General features: G+C 41.0%; 1 protein-coding gene across 3 annotated transcripts in view; it reads right to left on the bottom strand.

Annotated features, from left to right (window-relative positions):
- Nucleotides 1-20,601, bottom strand: part of LOC114139377 (pro-neuregulin-2, membrane-bound isoform-like) — a 71,667-nt gene that overhangs the window by 16,649 nt on the left and 34,417 nt on the right. For 2 of the 3 annotated variants that reach the window (XM_028009303.1, XM_028009305.1), the window contains exons 2-6: nt 20,094-20,256; nt 19,053-19,171; nt 17,538-17,661; nt 5,722-5,780; nt 1,480-1,503 (exon numbers count right to left, since the gene is read on the bottom strand). In XM_028009303.1, coding sequence (XP_027865104.1) covers nt 1,480-1,503; nt 5,722-5,780; nt 17,538-17,661; nt 19,053-19,171; nt 20,094-20,256 — 489 coding nt within the window. The remainder of the gene's footprint in view (nt 1-1,479; nt 1,504-5,721; nt 5,781-17,537; nt 17,662-19,052; nt 19,172-20,093; nt 20,257-20,601) is intronic. The other variant, XM_028009304.1, reaches the window with a different exon arrangement.

Here is a 20,601-nt window from a genome sequence, read left to right as displayed (position 1 = left end):
ATAAACTACAGAAAACCCCCAGCTAACCACGGAGGAAAACTAGCACTGCACGTCACGCAGCTGTATAAGCCTCTCATATGGAGCTAAGTTAGGGCCATAAAGTTTGATAGAAAAAAAATGTAAACTGGAGAAACAAAATAGAAACTGAAAAAAAAAGTCAAAACTTCTTTTCAGATTGAACTTTTTTTTTTCCTTAAAGAAAACTATGCCACTAATTTAGTTCCATACTCTCAGACACCGTAAAACACTTGAGACTGGTGCAGAGGACAACGTCTCTCAGATTTCAGCGAGAGGTCAAATAGAACGGTTTTAGATCAAAGCATGTTCACGTGACAGACGTCAGAACCTGGTTCCAAATGAGAATGAAAACATGAAAATTGATGCTCCAGTCAATTTGCTGGACTAAGTTTGAGCTACTTTGTAAAAAGGAAGGCGCAAAATCTTCAGTTTCCAGATCATCCTCCTGTCACTTCCTGTTGTCTTCTTTTTTGTTTTCGCCAGTAGTAACATCCAGCTAGGCGATGTTACTGTCGGTCACGTGTCATGCGTAAAAAAATAGCTTCCATTGCAGTTGTATGAAAATACATATATTTTCATACAACTGGAAAACCACCTCATCCTAGCGCCAAACTTTGCGTTGAAAAAGGAGGAAAAAGGAGTTGTTGTTTTTTTTTTCAAAATGTACACGTTTCCATAGAGCAAATTTATTTTCGCAATTTCAAATTGCACAACTTAAAGGTCAATGGAAATTTTCAAAGGGGTGGCCAGACCTGGACAGTAAAATCATTAGTGCGGCATTGATATAAAAATAAATAAATAAAGAAGTAAAAATTATATACATACATATGTTAATCGTGATTAGTTTTATTTTTTTACGTTTATTTATTGGATTTTACGTTTACGTCTTCGTTGAAGAAGAAGACAGTTTGCCTTTCTTCAGCCTGGAGAAGATTCTCTGGGGTGGCCAACATTTTTCAAGATGGGGCCATGGGCCCCTCATCCCCTTTTTCAGGATGCCACTGTTGCCTCAGTCACATACAATTGTTTTTGTTATGCAAAGAAAACAATGAAAGGCGCACATATTTTTCCTTTTCCTGTCATCAATACACTACGTTGTGTTGATTTATGACATTACATCCAAATAAAAACATATGGAAGCTTGTTGCTGAAGCATGACGAAATGTAAAAGTCCAAAGGGTGTGAATACTTTGTTCTCCTGTCGTTAACGCGTCTCCTTGTGTAAACCGGCAGCTTTCCCAGAGTTGTCAGGTTAAAACGGGCAGAATGGACGCAAAGAAAGGAGGTTAGGTTTCTTCTTCTAATCAGGTTAGTGGGCAGAGGAAAAAAAAGACGGACAGGTTGAGAGAGAGAGACCCAGCTGTTGGTTCAGGAAAGAAGATGGTTACAGTAATGTGAGACTGTGAGAGGAACTCGGCAAGCCATTTAAAGCACAATAAAATGAATAATAATGTTCCATACCCATAAATCCATTTTTGAAAAGATCTGCCAGCACAGAAAGTTGTCGTGGTAAAAAAAAACAACAAAAAAAAGAAAGAGACACATGGTCAGCTGGGCAGTCCACTTTGGAGGCGGATACATTAAACAAATTATGATTTCCACATCAGTCGTTTGGACCGACGAATGTACCGTATTAGTAACGGACAGATAAAGCAGCTGGTTGACCACCGGAAGTGACGGTGCGGGGAGGAGTGGGCGAGGAGGGGGAAAAAAAAGAAGAAAGAAAAAAGGCAAACAGAAAATGTGAAGCGGAAGGGAGGAAAATGAACCAGAAGCTGAAGGAAAGAGAAACCAGCAGCAGGCGGGGAGAGGGCATGCAGACGCACGGGAAGACTGGAAAGAAATAAAATTAAATAAAAAACAAACAAAAAAACAAACAAAAAACAACGAGACAAGAAGCCACGTCACTTACTGCTATAGTTAATAGACCTCATTTCTGGAGCCAACGACATCGGACAGAAATACAAAACAAATGAAGAAACAAAAACAAAAGTAAAAGCACAGACGGAAAGGAAGAACAAGAAAACAAAAGATATAAAAAAGCAGTGAGTTATTCTCCAACATAAAAAAAAAAAAACACAGACACACAAATGCTACAGTTGATGAGGCTGACACAGCAAATGGGGGGTGAGTGCTGTGACTCGCTTGACTAATGGCAGTCGTGTGCCTCCGTATCGACCGCAGCATACCTCTCTTTGTCCCGCTACTGCTGCTTACAGCTGTCTATAACCCTGCGCATAATTTACAGGGAAAAATCATCCCAGAGTTCCCAATTTTACTGTTTTACTGGGAGGGAGGAAGAGCTCAGCCGGTCTAATGGCTGGGCCTGAGCTGAGAGTGAATCTTCTCCAACACAGAGTAAAAAAAAAAGAAAAGTCACACAGACAGGTTTTCAGATGCAGACACGGCGTGGTGACTGGGTGTGAGGTAAACGTCCGGTTAATTCTGACATCTTCTGACGTGAAGCCAGTTTCGAATTCTTCCGAATGTTTGAGAGATTTTCATGACAGCAGACCAGGACGGTATGGCATGGAGCTTCTGGAAACACAAGGTCTTATTCCTGGGATTGCTTGGACAGCAACGTGAAGACAACATGAAACTCAGAATCAAGCTAGAACGTAAAGCTCCTCATGTGAGTTTTGCCCACTCTGAATGCGTCTCACTCTGAAGCTGTCCCCGCAATCGCAGGAAAAGCAACAAGGCACACCCCATTTGCATCAATGTTATTTAAAGGAGTAGTCCAACATTTTGGGGGAATCCATGCGTCGTCTCGTTCTTGCCGAGAGTCCAGACGAGTCTGGATGAAACCGAAACAGAACCAGCTGAAGTTCTGAACCTGCTGGCAACACAGTTTTCGTTGGTTGAATGATGACTTGGTGTCACGCTAAGCTCTCGTCCCGTCTACAAAGTACGAGTGTCGCTTATTTTGAAGTACATTGGGATGAGAAGTGTGCAATTCACACTACGGCAGATTTTGTTTCGGTCTTAGCGCTGTCGATCAATCTCGTGTACACCCTGCTCAACGTACTAACTTACCGTTACAGGAAAGCTGTTTGTCAGTGGCTATGCTAACTAGCCTTAGCATTCATGGCAGCCTCCGATTTGGGGAACTAGGCGTAGCTCAGCAGAGAGGAAGCGTGGAAGGTGATTGGCAGCGCTAAGACCCTGCTCTTGGCTCTGATTGGTTGTTTATAACCGAGCTGTGTTTTTCTGCAGATGGCTGCAGGACTACGAGGAGGAGGCAGAGGAGCTCGATCACATTATCTGTCAGGACATAGTGACAGTTTTAACAAATATGTAAAAATACATATTCTTCATAAAAGTTACATATTACTTTAAATGTAGAGGGAAGTGAGGCAGAGTTTTACTAACAGGACTTTAAACCTGGCTGAGGTATTAGACGATGCTGACTTTTTTTTTTTTTTCCAGGGATTTCCCAAAATGTGAAACTACTCATTTAAATTAATGTCACTGTAATCATGAGCCCAAAATGAGAATTCCCGAAGACGCTGCAAGTTTAAAGAAATGATCAAGCAGCATTCAAACCACATGCTGTAAAAGCAGCCGTTCTAACAGATGATCCATGGACGCTGCGGCGGAAACCAAAGGTCAGGATGCTTTACTTTTCTGATCATTTTGAGGTTTTCAACCTGCATGGACGTCAGTGGAAGAATTAGACTCTCACGTTCTAAACACTTCAGAGGTTTCTCTGAAACGCACGTACGTGTGCTGCACTTCTCAGAAGACTTGAATTTGGGGATTTCTGGTTTTGCCCGGATCAAATTCATACAAATCTCTTGGGAAAAAAAAACAAGCAAACATCTTTTGCAGCTAAATCTCCCATCAAAGCAGTAAAAACTCACTATGATGCCTAAAAGGCCAGATGGAAGAACAGAAAAGTTGCTTTTCCCAGACAGATTGTTTTTGTTTTGCTTTGCACTGTGTGCACAATTATTGGGCAAGTATGACCACATCATCATTTTTAAACATATTTTCTGACTCCACGCTGGATAAACTTGAATGTTTGATGCGTTTAAACTAAGCAGGTGATGAGTGTCAAGTTCGCTGCAAAAACATACGACCTTACCCAATACTTTTGTCTAGTGTTTTGTGCAAATATCTTAATACCCTTGAATTAAGACAAAACTAACTTACAAGTAACTTTTAAGCAAGATACAAAATCCTGTTTTAAATCAGTAAGTTCTTAATATTGATGAAATAGCTCTGGTTCCAGTGGGATGTTTTTGAAAACTGACTTTATTTTAATGCCAGAAATGCTTATTGTAAAGTTTTGAGATGTTTGTTTTAAAAGTCTCACTTAGACCGACGAAAATCAAAAAGTAAGGTGGGAAGACGTCGGTCTTTCATTTAGTTGCGCAATAATTCTGCACGGTAATGGTGTAGATATTCTCCTAATAAAAGCCAAAAGCTTCACTTTCTTGAAAACTCACGTTTGAGGAGTGAGTTGCCATTTTGGATCAACACAGATCACTCTAGTCGGTGATTAATAAAAAAACAGTCCTGAAAAATAAGACTTGCCCAATAACTGCGCACGCAGGAAGATACCAGCACCAATGGAGCATCGACATGGACGAGCAATGAAACATTTCGGGCAAAAACAAAAGAAAAGAAAAAGAAAAGCAACTTCGAGCTTCTTTAGAGAGTCGGCTCTCTGCTTCATGTAAGTCTGAATTACAGAAGCAGACATGAACTAAATCTGTTGCTTACAAACTCATGACCTTTCATAGCATTTTCAGTTCAGGTTTTCAACATTTAATCGATGCGATGTCAAACATGCACGAACATGAACAGAAATGATACGAAAATCAGAACATTTCTACGCCGGCTGTCTCAGAGTCACTGCAAAAACACAAAATCTTACCAAGTATTTCTGGTCTGGCTCCTGGTGCAAATATCTCAGTACGCTTAAAGTGAGACGAAACTAACGTGCGTAACTTTACAGCGAGATATGAGAGCTTGTTGCAAGTCAATAAACCCCTAATATTGATGAAAAAGTTCTAGTTATAAGTGAAATAATCGGACTTCCTAAAATAACAGCCCGAGTCATTTTTGTGCCAAAAGTAATTTTCTCCCAAAAAAAAAGAACCTCTTTATTGCCGAAAGAAAAAAAAACAACAATATTACAAATTAAAATGCCTAGTTACTCTGGCAGATTATTTTACTGAGACAAATGCCTTGTTAAAAGTGAAGTAATCTGCTAATGGAACTTTATCAGCAATATTAAGTATTTTTGTTGTCGCCTCTTTTCCCTTGAAGTAATTTTTAATCTCAATCATTTTTAAAAAAACATCCTGGTTAAACCCCCCCCCCAAAAAACCCAATAAGTAAAAAAAAAAAAAAAAAGACTTAAAAAAAACCTCCCATATTTTGCTAAAAAGTCACTTGTAAGGTAGTTTTGTCTTATTTTAACTGTGTTAAGATATTTTCACCAGAAACTAGACGAAAAAGAAATGCGTGGTAAGATTTTGGGTTTTTGCAGATCACCTGAGGAAAAGGAGAAAAACAGGGTGGAGGGAAGTGTGTGTGTGTGGGGGGAGACACAACCTCATGCAAACACACCCTCACACACGTACAGGAAACAGAGAAGCAGTTTAGTAAACACACACACACATTATCCAACCCCTCCGATGTGGCATGCAGCATCTCAGTGAGAAGGAGACAGACAAGAGCAAATGGACGTACTGTAGAAACTGGTCAAGACGGAGTTTTGACAGCGGTCCCCCGTATAGTCATTGGGACACCTGATGGAGCGAAAACAGGACACAGAGGGAGGAGAGTGGGATGGGGGGGGGGGGGGGGTTAGAGACAAAAAGAGGGAGAAAGGAGGGATTAGAAACAGCACAAACCACCAACTACAAAGAAACTTTATTGTTGTAACAATACGATTTTATTTCCCTACTGGTGTGACAATTCTCAAATTATTAGGACTTTATTCTTATCAAGTGTTTTGACTTGATTCACAGCGGAGCCTTTTTATCCAAGTTGCTCCAGTTTCACTCCATGCGTCAAAACGCTGCTTTGTTTGAAAGTCACAGTTTTACTTTTGAAATCTCACTTCCCTTCTGTTATTTCTGTCACTTGAACTTAAGACGAGAAACTTTTGTAAATTAACTGGAAATGATGTCTCTCCAGCTTTAAACATGACTAATGGCGTTGTTTTTTTTTTTCAAATCCCTTATAGTTTTGAGAGATTAGTTTGAATAAACAAGTTATTGATGTGTTCTGTAGCGTTCACTACACATAAAACTATAATGGCTTTCTTTTGTGTCACACGCAGAAGTTTAGTGTTGGTTTTACATGCAGTATGTTACTTCATACCTCTATACAATTTATATAGAAAAACTAAAACTTTTCTTTCATTCACGCTTTTGTTTGATTCTGAGCTAGCGAGAGACTTTTCCTCCTGTATTTTACAACTTCCTTCGCTCAGGCTCGTCTCGTTACGCTTTTTTTTTTTTTCTTGGCTTATTGAAAAGTTGGCTGCTTTTTGGTCCCGACGTAGTAATGGTTTCCTTCTGGCGTCTCGCCCCATGCAGCCCATTCTTTTCTTTACGCCTGAAGAAAAAAATGGCCTTATTGTGCATCTTAAAACTGCCACGGCACTTTTGTTTTTTTGGACAGTCCTTTATGTCGGCTGGAGATATTTGTGGGTTTTTTTGTTTGCCTTCCAAATTTTCCTGGCAGTTGTGGCCGAAATGTTGTGTTGGTCTCCTTGACCGTGGCTTGGCTTCAACACAATCCCTCGTTTTCTACTTTTTAGTTAGAGTTTAATCGCTGCTCATTGGCTTTCTCAATTCCTTGGATATTTTTAATGTCCTTTTCCTGTTTTATACGGTTCAACTGCCTTTTCCTGCAGATCCTTTGACCCTGAATGCAGCACCGCAGTAAACGTTTAACTCGGTAACTCAACGACCTTTTATACACACACAAAAATTACAAGCAAACACTGGCTTTCAATTGAGGCTGTTTACCTATAGTGGCCATTTAAACTTAGTTATTTCAGCTTTTGTGTTTTTAGGTCAAAACTTTAGGGGTTATATAAACTTTTCACCAGTCATTTGGGTAGTTTCTGTAGTCAACATGATTTAAAAGGAGTAAGCATAATTTCTGTGCCTGAAGGTTGGCAGAATTTCAGTACTTTGAATTACAATTTTTGCAACAAGCCATTAGTCCAGGCACATTGGACTTAAAACCATAGGCATTGTGCCTGATTGTTAGGTCTCCAAGCGACTGCCTCTCAGACAGCATTAAAAACATAATTAAGGAAATCTATGAGTGTCAGTCTGGAGTTGGAAAGTTCTCCAGCAGTCTTTTCTTAGATGGCCACTGACTTATGGGTTAATTAAGAGTCTGTTGTTGCCCTTGAGATTCGCTTTGTGTGTCTTTTTTTTCTTTCAGATCTCAACTTTGGACAAGATAAAAACAAAACAAAACACTGTTCACTCATTAAGTATAACATATGTGAAAGCTGTGATCCTTAGACTTAAGCTGTTTTTTTTTTTTTTTACTGTTGGTAAAGCTAGTTGAAAAATTATTGTGATTTATAGAAAGAAATCAAGCAAATGTTTTGCTGCCAGGTGAGACAGTTGCAAAAGTTTGAAATCCCAAACGTAGGGAATGCAGGGTTTCCCCCCAGTGTATTATAAAGCCTGGCGGGCCACCAGGCTTTGCTTGTGCCCCCACCAGGCTTAGCATTGCTTATTTATTTATGTGTTTTTAAAATGTGTGCATTTTTTAAGACTTTATAGTTGGTGTACAGGTGTTAATCTTCCAATCTCCCAATAATACATAATAATCAAATGATATTTTCAAATTTCCTGTCAACTATAAACATTTATTAACTTAAAAACACGACGGGCTGCTGGATGAATGACCGCCCTGGCGCCCAACCACCGGGCTTAGCACGTTTTCTGGGGGAAACCCTGCAATATCCAAGATGTAACATGTCACTTGCGAGTTCTTTACTTTAACCTGAAAGATTTCCAAAAATTTGTTAAACTGTTTGAACGACAAAATATACAGAAAATATTTAAAAGAAAAACAAGAAAACAAAACAACATTTCTGCTTACAATAGTGGTTTCTTTAAAAGCCAGAGAAACATTACAAGGACAGAAAAGTGCCCAGTTACATTTTTGCTCCTCTTTTCGTGGCTCATCTAAGATTAAAGGTAGAAAGAAAAGCCCCAAATAAACTTTATGTCCTGGGCCATGACATCCGCTGCCTATACTCACCTTGCTCTATACTTTTCATTTAGCAACCAGAGCGGGTTGGTGCGTTCGAACGGCCTCGTCTTTTCTGAACACTCTCCCAGCTACGAGGGAGGGCAGAGACTGAATGCTGCGTCTGCAAACAGTGACCACTGAGTGTACCGTTATAACAAATCAATCGGACTCAAACGCCATTACAGTAACAAGATCTTTGACGCGGACTCAGAGTTTAACCTAGATTTATCAGGCTGTCCACGAGGAAACGGAGCATTTGATCGCAAAGAAACCCATAACTCCACATTAAAATGTTTTCACTGGAGAGAGCACAGGAAGGCACACGCAGCGTTTATTTCAAGTTGCAAATATACCCTTAGCATAAATTTCAGCTGGGTTTCTATTTACTTCTATGGTGTCCCTGGGGTTCTGCTGCTGGAAAACCAAAGGGGAAAAGTTTACGAAAACTACAAAGACAAAATACTCAAAAGAGCAGAACTGATTTGTATTATGAAGGTTTTAGTGCTTTCAGTAATAAATTCACTCAGTGATAGAACTTCAGTGTACAGGCGCGCTGTCCATAGAAGGGATGGTGTGAGCTTTTTACCATGTGCGCAGGTCCAGGATGGGTTACACTGACCCGACGTGCGTTTTTTTTTTTTTTTGTGGCTTCAGGAACAAAAATACTAGTAGTGTTTTTCAGAAACGGAGGAAGCGATGTCCGACCGTGACACCTGCCGCGATCTTCACCGAGCTTTGCGCTACGACCGCGGGAGAGTTAAAATCCTTAAGGAGTTTCAAATGGGGTTAAAACCAAACAGCGCAAATAAAATAAAATGCACACACAGACAGCTCTCCGCAGAGTGTGAGCGTAAAAATGGTTGGAATAGATCATGCAGCTGCAGAAAGTGCTGTTCTGTTTCTGGATGGTTGGCGAGCTGTCAGCGAATAGTGCAAGTGAGGGTGGGGGTTGGTGGGGGGGTGCGAGTCGGCTATTCTCTCCCTGGCATCAGCTATCAGCTATCAAACTCACAGCACCGAAACTAACAAGCAGGACTCCTCACTACATCACAGGAAACAGGAGATTGATTCAAGTACATGCAGGGAAACACCCAGGGTTTATTTACTTATAATTTTTTTTGCTAACTTACTTCTCCTCACATTGTGTTTTTCACACATACTATGCACTGTTCACCTTTTTAGCCATACCAGCAGTCATATGTCTTTGATCGACAAGGTATGTGTTCTTTAGCCTCCGTTGGTTGAAGCACGGGGGAATTTAGTGCCACGTCCTCCAGCTAAATGTTAATTGTAGGTGTGTTGTTGTTGTTTTTGTTGGGACATAAACACAGATCTGAATGTGAATCAAAAATCATCACGAACGTTGCGCTGTAACGCATGTCATAGCTCTTACCCCGCTTTGCATAATTGGTTTGATCAATTTTCCTGCCGCAACTGATACCGAGGCGCCTTTTTTCTTCTTCGTACCGCAGCCGAGTGAAAGACGGGCACGCTTTAGAGAATCTGATCCGACTGCAGCGCACATTATCCTCTGGATGGATCACAACAATTGACCAGAGTACTTCTGATACTGTTGACGTGGCACTATTCCAGCGATGATGACAGAGGCTCTTCGGCAACTCCATCCGGCCCCCGGCAGTAATAACCCGTGCCGTATTTATTCCATTGATGTAGTGCCTGGTCAACACATTTATCCAGATTAAAATGCAAGGACCTTCCTCTTGCCCTCTTGCACAAACTGACTGGGTATCCTTCGCTCCTCTTTCTCACTGAGAAAGAGAGAACTTGCATTTTGAATCAATTACAGCAAAAACCCTCAGTAGAGCCCACTCAGCAATTTCCCAGAGATATAAATAGAGCAGAGAGAAAGAGGTGAAGCAGCCCCCTCTCTCTCTAGTCTTTCTTTATCTGCCTAAACATTCTTCCTAGTTTCCCTCCTAACTGTTTGTAAGTGAAAATGAGCAGAGAGCCCATCAAAGTAAAGCACATTTTTTCGTTGGACGACACGAAGGCAAACTCTTCGGCTTCCGTCAATTGATTAAAGCCTCATTAATCTCAACATAAACGTGCGCACCAACATTCTATTGAGGCATCAATATTGGCCTGAACTAATAACGCTTGTATATTGGATTAAAGGGAGTTTAATGACATTTGAGAGGAAATTAGATATTTTTAACTAGGTAGTTGGAAATCCATTCATTGTATTGTTTACGTCATCGAGTCAAAACAGCTTCGTGTGGGGCGTGCCGCGGTGGCGTAGTGGATAGCGCGACCCATGTTTGGAGGCCTCGAGTCCTCGACGCGGCCGTCGCGGGTTCGACTCCTGGACCTGGCAATATTTGCCGCATGTCTTCCCCCCTCTCCTTCCCCCTTCCTGTCAGCCTACTGTCATATAAGGGACACCAGAGCCCACAAGAAGACCCCCTGGAGGGTTAACAAACACAAAAACAGCTTCTTATTTTAGGATTTGACCTGCATGAACAGATATCTGATAGGGTTTTATTAATAAAGTTTAGATAGTCTTGAAGACATTGTCCTCCATCACTGCAGGCTGACATCTGCTTTAAAATGAGTATTTGCCTTAAAAACACACAAAAGGCAGGTCAAAGTAAAACACTTCCATGTCGTTCATGGTGCCAAAACAATGTACAAAAACCTGCAGCTAAGCACCCTGGGAAATAGTTACCACTCCAGGGCTACCTTAAAAAAAACCTTGTCTACTCAACTCTTGGCGATATGAGAAACTGAATAATACTATAATACAACTTACAACTTCACAATTGTAATAATTTCATCCTCCACAAACTCACATATTTAAGTTCAGAATCAAAAAATCACCAGTTTTATTTGACGCAAAGAGTAAAAGTTGGTAGACAAAACTGAATGCTCTTTCCCGCCAGCACCACAACTTATCTCTGCCACAAGGGATTTCCACTGGTAACGGTTACATGGTACCAGCCCCTTTTTTTGAACCACCTTTGCTGCGTTTCCAAGCTGAATCGGGCTGAAAATGAAACATCAGGAACTGCTGGTCACTGATTAGATGGTGAGATTGCGAACCAAAACTGCATCACGTTTTCTTGCCATTTTCATTTTCCAAGCAAGACAAAAAGCCACATACTGTTCAACACACTTTTGTCACGTATGGATTACGTCGCACTACTTTTCGGACTCTGAGGCAAACCCCAGTGCTGTGTCGCAATGCCGTTTCCTATTAAACAACACCACAACTGTGAAATTTTGCTTAATCAACATTAGCGGAATATCGACAAAGCTCTGCGCACATTTGTGATGGAAACGCAGCTTTAATCCATTTACAAGGCCCTGTATCCTGCATTCGCAATAATGTTATGCTAAAAGCTAGCATAAGTACCGTGTTTGAACTGTCATTTCTCTCTTGTTACGTCTGGTCGGGAGTGTGTCACTTTTATTCGGCCACAATTATCTCTGTGAGGTGGTGGAGATGATTGAGAGGATATCCAGAAATGGACTAGCATTGAATTTAGCGGTGAAGCAAACATCAACCAAAATGAGTTTCCTGGAGCAGTTTGCTGGTCTTTACGTACTTTTTACTAGATGTTGGCAAGGCAACGAGTCCTGCTGCCGTGGCTTTAGCTGTCACTTCCTCTCTCTGCCTGGATCACTGTCAACCCTCTGCTAGGACAAAGCTACTCAAAGCTAGTCTAGAATCACCAGAGGAAGAGAGCAGGGCTAACCCCAGTGATGTCAGTCCAAATCAGGAAAACACTTCCCAATCTGAGTAACGCTTCTGCAAAACTCCACATCTGCATGAACGTGAAGGGATGTTAAGTCGGTGAAATCCATTAATGAGCTCTTCTACACTTTCACCTGTGTTTTAAACACAATCTCTTTCTGCATCGCTTGTCCTCCAATTTAACCTACAGAGTGCATTTTGCTGTGCAGCAATAATTTGCCCTTTAGGGAAGAGGATATTAGATGTTTTCCCAGATGGGGAGGTTGGAGGATGGGAGTAAAACAGCTAACAAAATACCCCCTCAAGTTTCAGAGCTATCATAAATTCCTGCGGCCTGCCAGTGCCATGCGCTGGAATGATTTGCAGCAGTTGTGCAGATTCATGAGAGACAGAACAAGAGGGAGAGTTAGGGTCTACAAATCTCTGAAGTGAGCAATCAGCACCGACAGTCTACAGACAGCGGTCTTATTTACATCCTGTTATCCAGCGACCCCGGCAGACGGGCCAACAAAGGATGACAGAGCCGAGAAACCCACGCCGGGTCCCATTAAAAAAAAAACAACCCTGTAGGTTCCTGGCCATGCAGCATGCTGAGCACAGAGCAGAGTCGTATACGCACACGAGGCCGTGCAATCGCGCACCTCTTCCCCCAAAAGACGCCCGTAACGTCTGGGTGTCAACCCTTTCAAACTATGTTTTCTGCTTGTCAGCACCACCAGAATAAATCCTGAATTATCCTTCAGCAGTGTCCGCAAGGTATGTCAGATGGGAGGCGGAGACAACGGCAGCGAGTGAAAGGAGGGAAACGTGGGACGGAGAGAGAGCGAGAGAGAAGGAAGCAAAGGAAGCAACGAGAGCAGGTACAAGACATCTACGGTGGATCTAAGGACGAGTTTCTCTCAGATGTGTTCAGTTGTACAGAGAGAATTATAATAAAGCTTTTGATCACACAGGACTTTAACATACCATCTGTTCTCCACTCGGTCAGGGGAAGGAAATGCTACACGTCTTCCAAATGATCCAGCTTGGAATTTAAAGATTACGACTCTGCTGTCTTATCCAAGAAGTTAAAAAAACAGAAAGGCATCTATCTATCTATCTATCTATCTATCTATCTATCTATCTATCTATCTATCTATCTATCTATCTATCTATGTCATGCGTTTCTTGTTTATGCCTCATAATACACAATGATGGAAGAAATACTTTATCTATGATTGTTGAAACAGTCATGGAAAAACACCATACACCCCTACCTCCTGGAGGAAGTAAGAAGGGAAGTAGCAGCTAGATGTTGCTAATCACATGGAGTGGTTAACCAATCGTTAGCAAGCGTGGGCAGCGCCACAATAGCACGCATGGTGGTAGTTAGCATGGTGCCAAAGCTCACACTATACGAGCCCTCAGGGAGATTGTATGTTAAACTTTAGGACAGTACAATAAGAGAAAGACTGAAAACGGATTCCTTGTTAGCAGAGATGTGCAGATTTTCGCTAATGAGCTAATTTTTTGCTTAGTGCTTTAGCATTTTTGCTAACTTTAACAAGGTTAGGGCTTCCTCTGAATTAACTTTTCTGGATAAATTAAAAAGCACCGATTTACTTTGCTGTTTTACACACTTTCAGTTGAATAAAGTTTGACATTTTGTGTCGAAGTTTTGATTGTAATCTTTTAAGAATTCTTCAACTAGCTAGATGTTCATGTTCATGCTCTTATTTTGAAGTGAGCGAAGACTGTTCACGCAGCAGTTCCTTTTCCTGTCCTCATGTTTTCTCTTATTTTTCCACCAATAATTTATGTCAAATAAAACACAAATAGGATCAAAATAAAACCTGGACAGTAGAGAGAGCAACATACAACATCTAAGGCCAATATAGAAAATTTAAATTATAATGTCTTGTTGAAATGCAAACTTGCAAAAAAAAAGAAGAAAAATGTTTAAATTCTTAATATATTTCAGGTTTTGTATTATTAGTTTTAGATAATAATACAAAATGTCATATGTTGTAATGTCAGTAATTACTTTTAGCTGTGATTACGCATGATTGTTTTTCAGTTTATTGCTTTGTCTTCCTTTGGAGAATTTTTTTTTCTTTCTCCAATTTCAGGCAGACAGACATTTTTCCCTTTCTGTGTAAAACGTTGATCTAAGTCACCGCTGAATCATTTAATACTCAGTTAAGAGACACTCTTGCACTTGCTGCTCTAAACTCCTGCAAGTCTGATGGCTGCTTCCTGAGAAGACGCCTCCTACTCAGAGAAAGTGATGCGTTTACTGCTCGCAGTTTACTTTCTACACAAGGAGGACTGGATCACTCACAAGTGCAGGAACTATGTGGACCTGACAGGGAAGTCTCCGTGTCCAGGTTAGGTCCGATAGTTTGTAAAAGTTTTTTTAGGATATCAAATTTATAACTGGAGATGAATTTAATGGACTGTGAACCAATTTGAGTGTCTTAACTCTTAACCTTAGGTGCAGAATTGACTGCAAAGTAGGTTTTATATGTAATTTAACGATCCGTGACGTTATTAGCCAGTCTGCAGCTCCGAAACATAACGCCTAAAGTTATTCATTTGAATAAGTTACAGAGGTTTGTGAAATAATTAACAAAAGTAGTAAGTAAAAAAATATCTCAAATCTGTAAGTGACACCATCAGATGAGGAATAATGACACAAAAATACAAAATGCATTGTTGTGTAATGTCTTGGTATTTTTGATGTACTACCTTTTTGTTTATTTGTCAATTTTGTTTAGTCTTTGAGAGGGTGCACTCACATTGTTGCAATTATTATTATTATTATTATTATTATTATTATATTCGACAGAAATGGTCTCAAAATGGCAATCTTATCGTTTATCGCAGCAACTTCTGGGACAATTTATCGGCTGTCAAAATGCGTTATCGTGACAGGCCTAAATTTCCGTTAAAACGATCGTACACTGTTTCTATTGTACACACTTTTGATAATCAATGGTTGCCTTGTGTACAACGAACAAAAGAATAAAAATAAAAAATGGAATATGCTGTGCTTTTTTTTCTCAAAATGTATCAGAAATGTACTTTTGACAAACATCACGTTTTGCCACGACAAATAAAAAGACAGACTCGTCAAACCCGTGCTTGGCTTACATTTATTTAAGCCAAAACAAAAAATCTAACACTTTTAATTTGGACTTCTCGCCGTTGTCCAACAGACACAGCCCAGGCTTCATTGCGCTGGTAGTAACTGAGAAACTCACAGGTGTGGCTCAACTCCCAGTTAAAGGTGAAGGAGCGAGTCATCTGACAGCCGTGCCTCTTGCTCTGTCCTCTGCGCTGCCCTCGGCTCGCAAAGCGGCTCCTGATTACAAGCCAGCAGAGAGAGCAGCTAACACTCCGTGTCAGCGGGACGCCCTGTTTAACTTTTCATTGCTTCACCAAGCAGAGTAGCATTGTAGAGAGTTTACTGTAACGTTACCCGCTTCCTGCAACTTGACACGGACCTGCTGGGATCCCTTAAAGCAGAACAGCTACAGTACCTGAGAATGGTTTACATACAGTATATATTCACCACCACAGGTGCAAATGTCATGCAAGTGATTTTTATTTTTTTAAGAATCACTTTTCGAATGAACCATTCCAAGGACAGAGGGTACCAATCTGACCTTGTTGAGTACTTTTTTCTAAAAATTCAAACACATTAGATGAGATCCTCCGCAACAAGCACCAAAAACACAATTTCTTTCAGAAAAGACCAGCGAGCTCCTGGCATAATTCTGGTTGGACATTTGGCCGCTCTTGTTGCCAGAATTGGTACACGTCATTTAAATTGTTTAGCTTCGTAGCTACAATCTTACGCTCAGTCCACAAATGTTCAACAGAGCTGAAGCTGCTTCAAGTCTTTTGTAAAATGAAAGCTGCTCTAGCAACACCAGTGTCACCGTCCACAGCGAAGGTAGTTTAGCATTTGCTTTAAAGCTGGGGTATTTAATCGATATTGTTGCTTATTTTAATTGTACACAGCTCTTTAAATGTCCTGTGAGTAAATATATTTGCCCATTTATCCGTAACGACTGGAACTTTCAATCTCTAGCAAGTTATTTTTGCAATTTACCGTCTATTAAAAGAGCGCCCCTCAGATTAATTTCACTTCCTGCTACAGCGAGGGTGAAATTACCGTAATAACCCGATATCGGCTGGAAAGTGCAACGTCTCCCCTTTCTGAATTTTCAGATAGCGCAAAGTGTGGAGGAAATGAAAGCTATTACTGAAATTACAGTACTGCACATCTGGCCAGATTCCCATTGCTCTGTTTACGACTTATAGAGTTAACTTTTATTTTTTTAAAATGCTCTACTGGTACATATTATCTAAAACTGTCACTATGAAGTGACAGTTTGTTATGAAACAGATAATCTGTGAAAAGATCGATGTCCTCCACCTCCTCCCAGTGCTACCTTTGCTGTCTGAAGGAATGCACCACTCCTAGTCAAAAACAACCAATCAGAGCCAGGAGGCGGTCTTAGCGCTGCCAATCAACCTCATGTGCGTGCTGCTAAATGTGCTAATGGCGGACAAACAACTCATCGTTACAGGAAAACAATTTGTCCACCATCATCGGTTGCCACACTAACTAGCATTAGCATTCATTACAGGCTTTGTTGTGGTGAGCTAGCTGTAGCTTAGCAAAGAGCAAGGGTGAGGTTTTGAGCACCATGTAAAGTAGGGTGATTGACAGCGCTAAGACCCTCCTCCTGGCTCTGATTGGCTGTTTCTAGTTAGAAATGTATTTTTACGAATTATCTGTCACATACTATAATGTCATGACATAATGACAGTTTTAACAAATATGTAAAAAACATATTTTTATAAAAGTTACATATAACAGCGTTAAAGTATAAAACAGACACACACAAAACAAGCTTCTGAAAAGGCCGTGACCTTTAACCCATAACTATTGTTCCAGGGAGACTATCATTTAAAACGAGCTCCAATATTTCTGAAACGAAGAGAGGTCAATATCCAACAACAGTTACACATGCGAGGTTTAGGTGATGCTTTCTAAAATATTAGGACAGGCATAGATACATCAGGTCATACCAGAAAAATAAACGTCTTAAATGCATCAACACCACATTCACATCTATGACGACTAAATGTACACTGCTGACTGATGATTAAATGTTTCACTAAGTCGATCAGCCACCGTCGAAATCCAGCGTGCTGGATGCTAAACGGGAAGATAAAGGCTCCATTTCCCAGAATGCCAGACATCCACACCAACACCTCTGCGGTGAAGAGCGCTCCAGGTCGCGCCGCCTCTCACTCACTCGCACACAGACACGCCGCTGCAGCAGGGAACGAAGACTTCTGGTCGCGTATGGTATGAACATTTAACCTCTGCAGCTGCAAGCCGCCATGAGAGCCCAGTGAGTGGGAAAACCTGAGCCATGGCGGCGCCGTTTAACACGCATGACACGAAGCGCATGGTGGTCCGGGGACCCAGCAGAGACACTGACGGATGAAAGGCAGCGGGGTGGAGAGATGGAGGCTGAAGGTTTTAAAAGCAAGAACTTACTTGCAGGACAGCTGGTTAAAACCGTGTATAAAGAAACAGTCTCCTCCGTTAGCGCAGTAGGCCCTTTCCGAGTCGTTGCAGCGCCTCACGTGACTCACACCTGGAGATGGGGTGGTGGTGGTCACTGGCCAGGGTTGACACAAAACAAAGACACAGAGGGCTGTTAGCACGCCAGGTGTGTGCGCTGTTTAATAATGACACTTTGAAAATGCAGTTGAAACATATTTCACAGACTATAATATAAATAAAATAGTGCACCGCGTTTGGTTTCCGACAATAAGTCAGACTGAAATTTTCCCGCCTTAGGTCGGCCAGGTCCACATAGCGACTCTGTTTGCTAACCTGTTGAAAACTTTTAGAGACGTTTCTCTCGTAAGTCAGAAGTTATACATTTAGATTATTGCAATTTGTCGGGGTTCGTACACTTTATCCCCACAGCAAAATTCAAGCATTTTGGAAATAGGCGGCAAAACAGAGAGATAATTTGAACAGTAGCACCGATTTAAAAAAAAAAAAAACAACACTTGGTTGTTATTGTATTAAGTTTCAGTGAATCCATTTTCACTTTAAACACGACATTTTTCAGCACATTTATTCCAGAGTCAATTAATATTTTCAGCTGAAGGTATATTTTTCATGTTGTTATTCCTTTTAGCGAAGGCGTGGCGATAGATGCGGTCGCACGGAAATAATTTTACCTACAACATCTCGAAAGATCAACCAAGAAGTGAAAACGGCAGAAAAAAAACGCGTCTTGAAAAAGGACAGCGACGCTTAGCAGTTAGCACACCTCGAGAATATTACTACAAAACTCATTCTATCACTTAGAAATAAATAATTTTGCCAATTATAACGGAGGGAATAATGACAATCGTAAAACAAAACACCTCCAGTAAATTTGAAAAAGCAGAATTTCAGCTGCCAGACAAGACGAGTCAAAAAGATTCTGGAGAAACGGATTCTGGTCGGGTGAGACAAAGACCCGTAGGCCTACAAACGGAAGTCCTGGTGGTTTTATGTTTTATAATGTTGTACGTTTGTTATTAAGGTGCTTTGTCGCATTCAAATAAAATCAATCCAGCATGTGTGGAGGAGTCAAGCCAGCATCACATTCAAGGTCAGCTTGGCTTCAGTGAAATTGCGAGTCTTTAACCTTACAGTCAAATTTGCAGCTAAAACAATTAATTGAGAAGCTAAAATGAACGTAACGTTCATGTAAATGTCTGGCGGTCTCTGTACATTCAGTGAAACACACATTAAGCCGCAGCAGTCAAGTTTGACCCAATCAAATTCAGAACAATTTGACTCCTTCGATCGAATGCGCTTCTTCACTTTGTATTCTAAATAAAACGATGCCAACAAGTTCAAGCGTCGAAACGCCGCTCCGACCCAAACTGATGCACTTCTAACCCCTTCATCAACAGCTCTCCATTTTCCCTGTTGACGTCGTATTTCAGCCACACACTGCCTCGCAGACAGACATGCAGAACGAAGCCGCCCAGGTCCGGTGCTTACAGATCTGCACGGTGATTATACTCGTGGCGTTTTCTTGTCCTAACGAGTTCTCAGCCACGCAGGTGTAGTTGCCGGAGTCTTCCAGACGGACACGAGTGATCTGCAACTTTGAGTTTTTTCTTCAGAGGGGAAGAGACAAGAGACACGCTCAGTTATTCTTGGTCACAGTAAAATGAAAAACTACGTTTTCTTTTCTAGCAACTGGCACATAAACTGGTTGTAGAGAGACTTTGAAATATTCCAGAGAATATGAATCATTCATGGAGGAACTATGATCACTATTATTCACCGGTTTCACAGCTAAACTGACACTGAAAACCACCGAACACATAGGCTGCGTTCACACAGCAGGTGTTGATGCGCAATTCCCATTTGTTTTTTTGTTTCTTTTTTAAACTCGACCGCGAAGCAAGTTCTGTGTGAACAGTTTACGATCCCAAAGCGGCCCGTTCAGACTGCGGACACTTTGAAACCGGCCGCGTCCGAATTGCCACCACATCAGGACGTGGAGCAGCCCAGATTTTTTGGGAGGGTGAAAAAATCAGAACTGAGACGTTCAGACTGAGGTGAAAAAGTTGAATATGGGTCGCATCTGGGCAAAAAAAAGAAAAGAAAAATCGATTTAGTTTTCATTTTCCTGCTGTGTGAGCGTAGCCTTAGTAACTGACGACCACATGACAAATAATTGGCCTCTGTTAAACAAGCAGCGTCTGCATAATGTTGGGGGGGGAAAACCATTCCAGAATCAGAGATCTTAATCGCTCTCGTTAAAATAACTTCATTCTTTCACAACTTTCTTCTGGTAACATTCCACTTTTACTCTTGTAAAATGATGACTTTATTCTCGTAGTAAATTTTTAAAAATCTCTTAATTTGGCCCTAATACTTCATTATATTATCTTAATGTGACTAACACCCTTCCTTTTTTTCTTTTTTTTTATCGGTAGCAGCTCATCTGGTGGAGGATGAACTCGCCAGGTGTCTCCGTTTTCGTTTCCTCCAGGTGATATCCAGACACACTGAACTCGCTCAGACACTCACACGTTGGTTTTTATTTTGAGGTCTCTGCCTTTCTGGAGTTCGCGTCCGTCTTTGTACCAGCGGAAGGAAGGGCTGGGGTTCCCCGACGCCTCGCACTTCAAGTACATCTTGCCCCCCTCCGGCAGAGACTGGCCTCGCATCGGCCTCAGCTTAGGAGCAGACGCTGGACAGGCAAAGAGGGAAAACACACACAAGAGGGAGAGCAGGAAACACGTAAATGGAAAATCAAAAGCTTTCGTCATTGACAAACTAAAGGTTTTCATTGCTCCTGTCTTTTTACCAGTGTGTGTGTAAGACATATTTTAAGCACTAGAACCACTTTTAGAAGAACTTCATACATCATATCGTTTATCATTTATCGCGATAAATTTCTTAAAAGCGTTCCGATTTATTGTTGTGAAAAAATCCAATTAAATTATGTCCTTTGTGTCAGCATTGTTGTTTTTCTCCAGTTTGTTCAATGAGAGCGTCAATAAAATTTGAAAATATGATTGGATGTGGTTAATAT

This window comes from Xiphophorus couchianus, chromosome 23 (assembly GCF_001444195.1).
Source record: "Xiphophorus couchianus chromosome 23, X_couchianus-1.0, whole genome shotgun sequence".
NCBI lineage: Eukaryota > Metazoa > Chordata > Actinopteri > Cyprinodontiformes > Poeciliidae > Xiphophorus > Xiphophorus couchianus.
The sequence above is the reverse complement of the archived record's forward strand: the minus strand, read 5'-3'. Positions and strand labels throughout refer to the sequence as shown.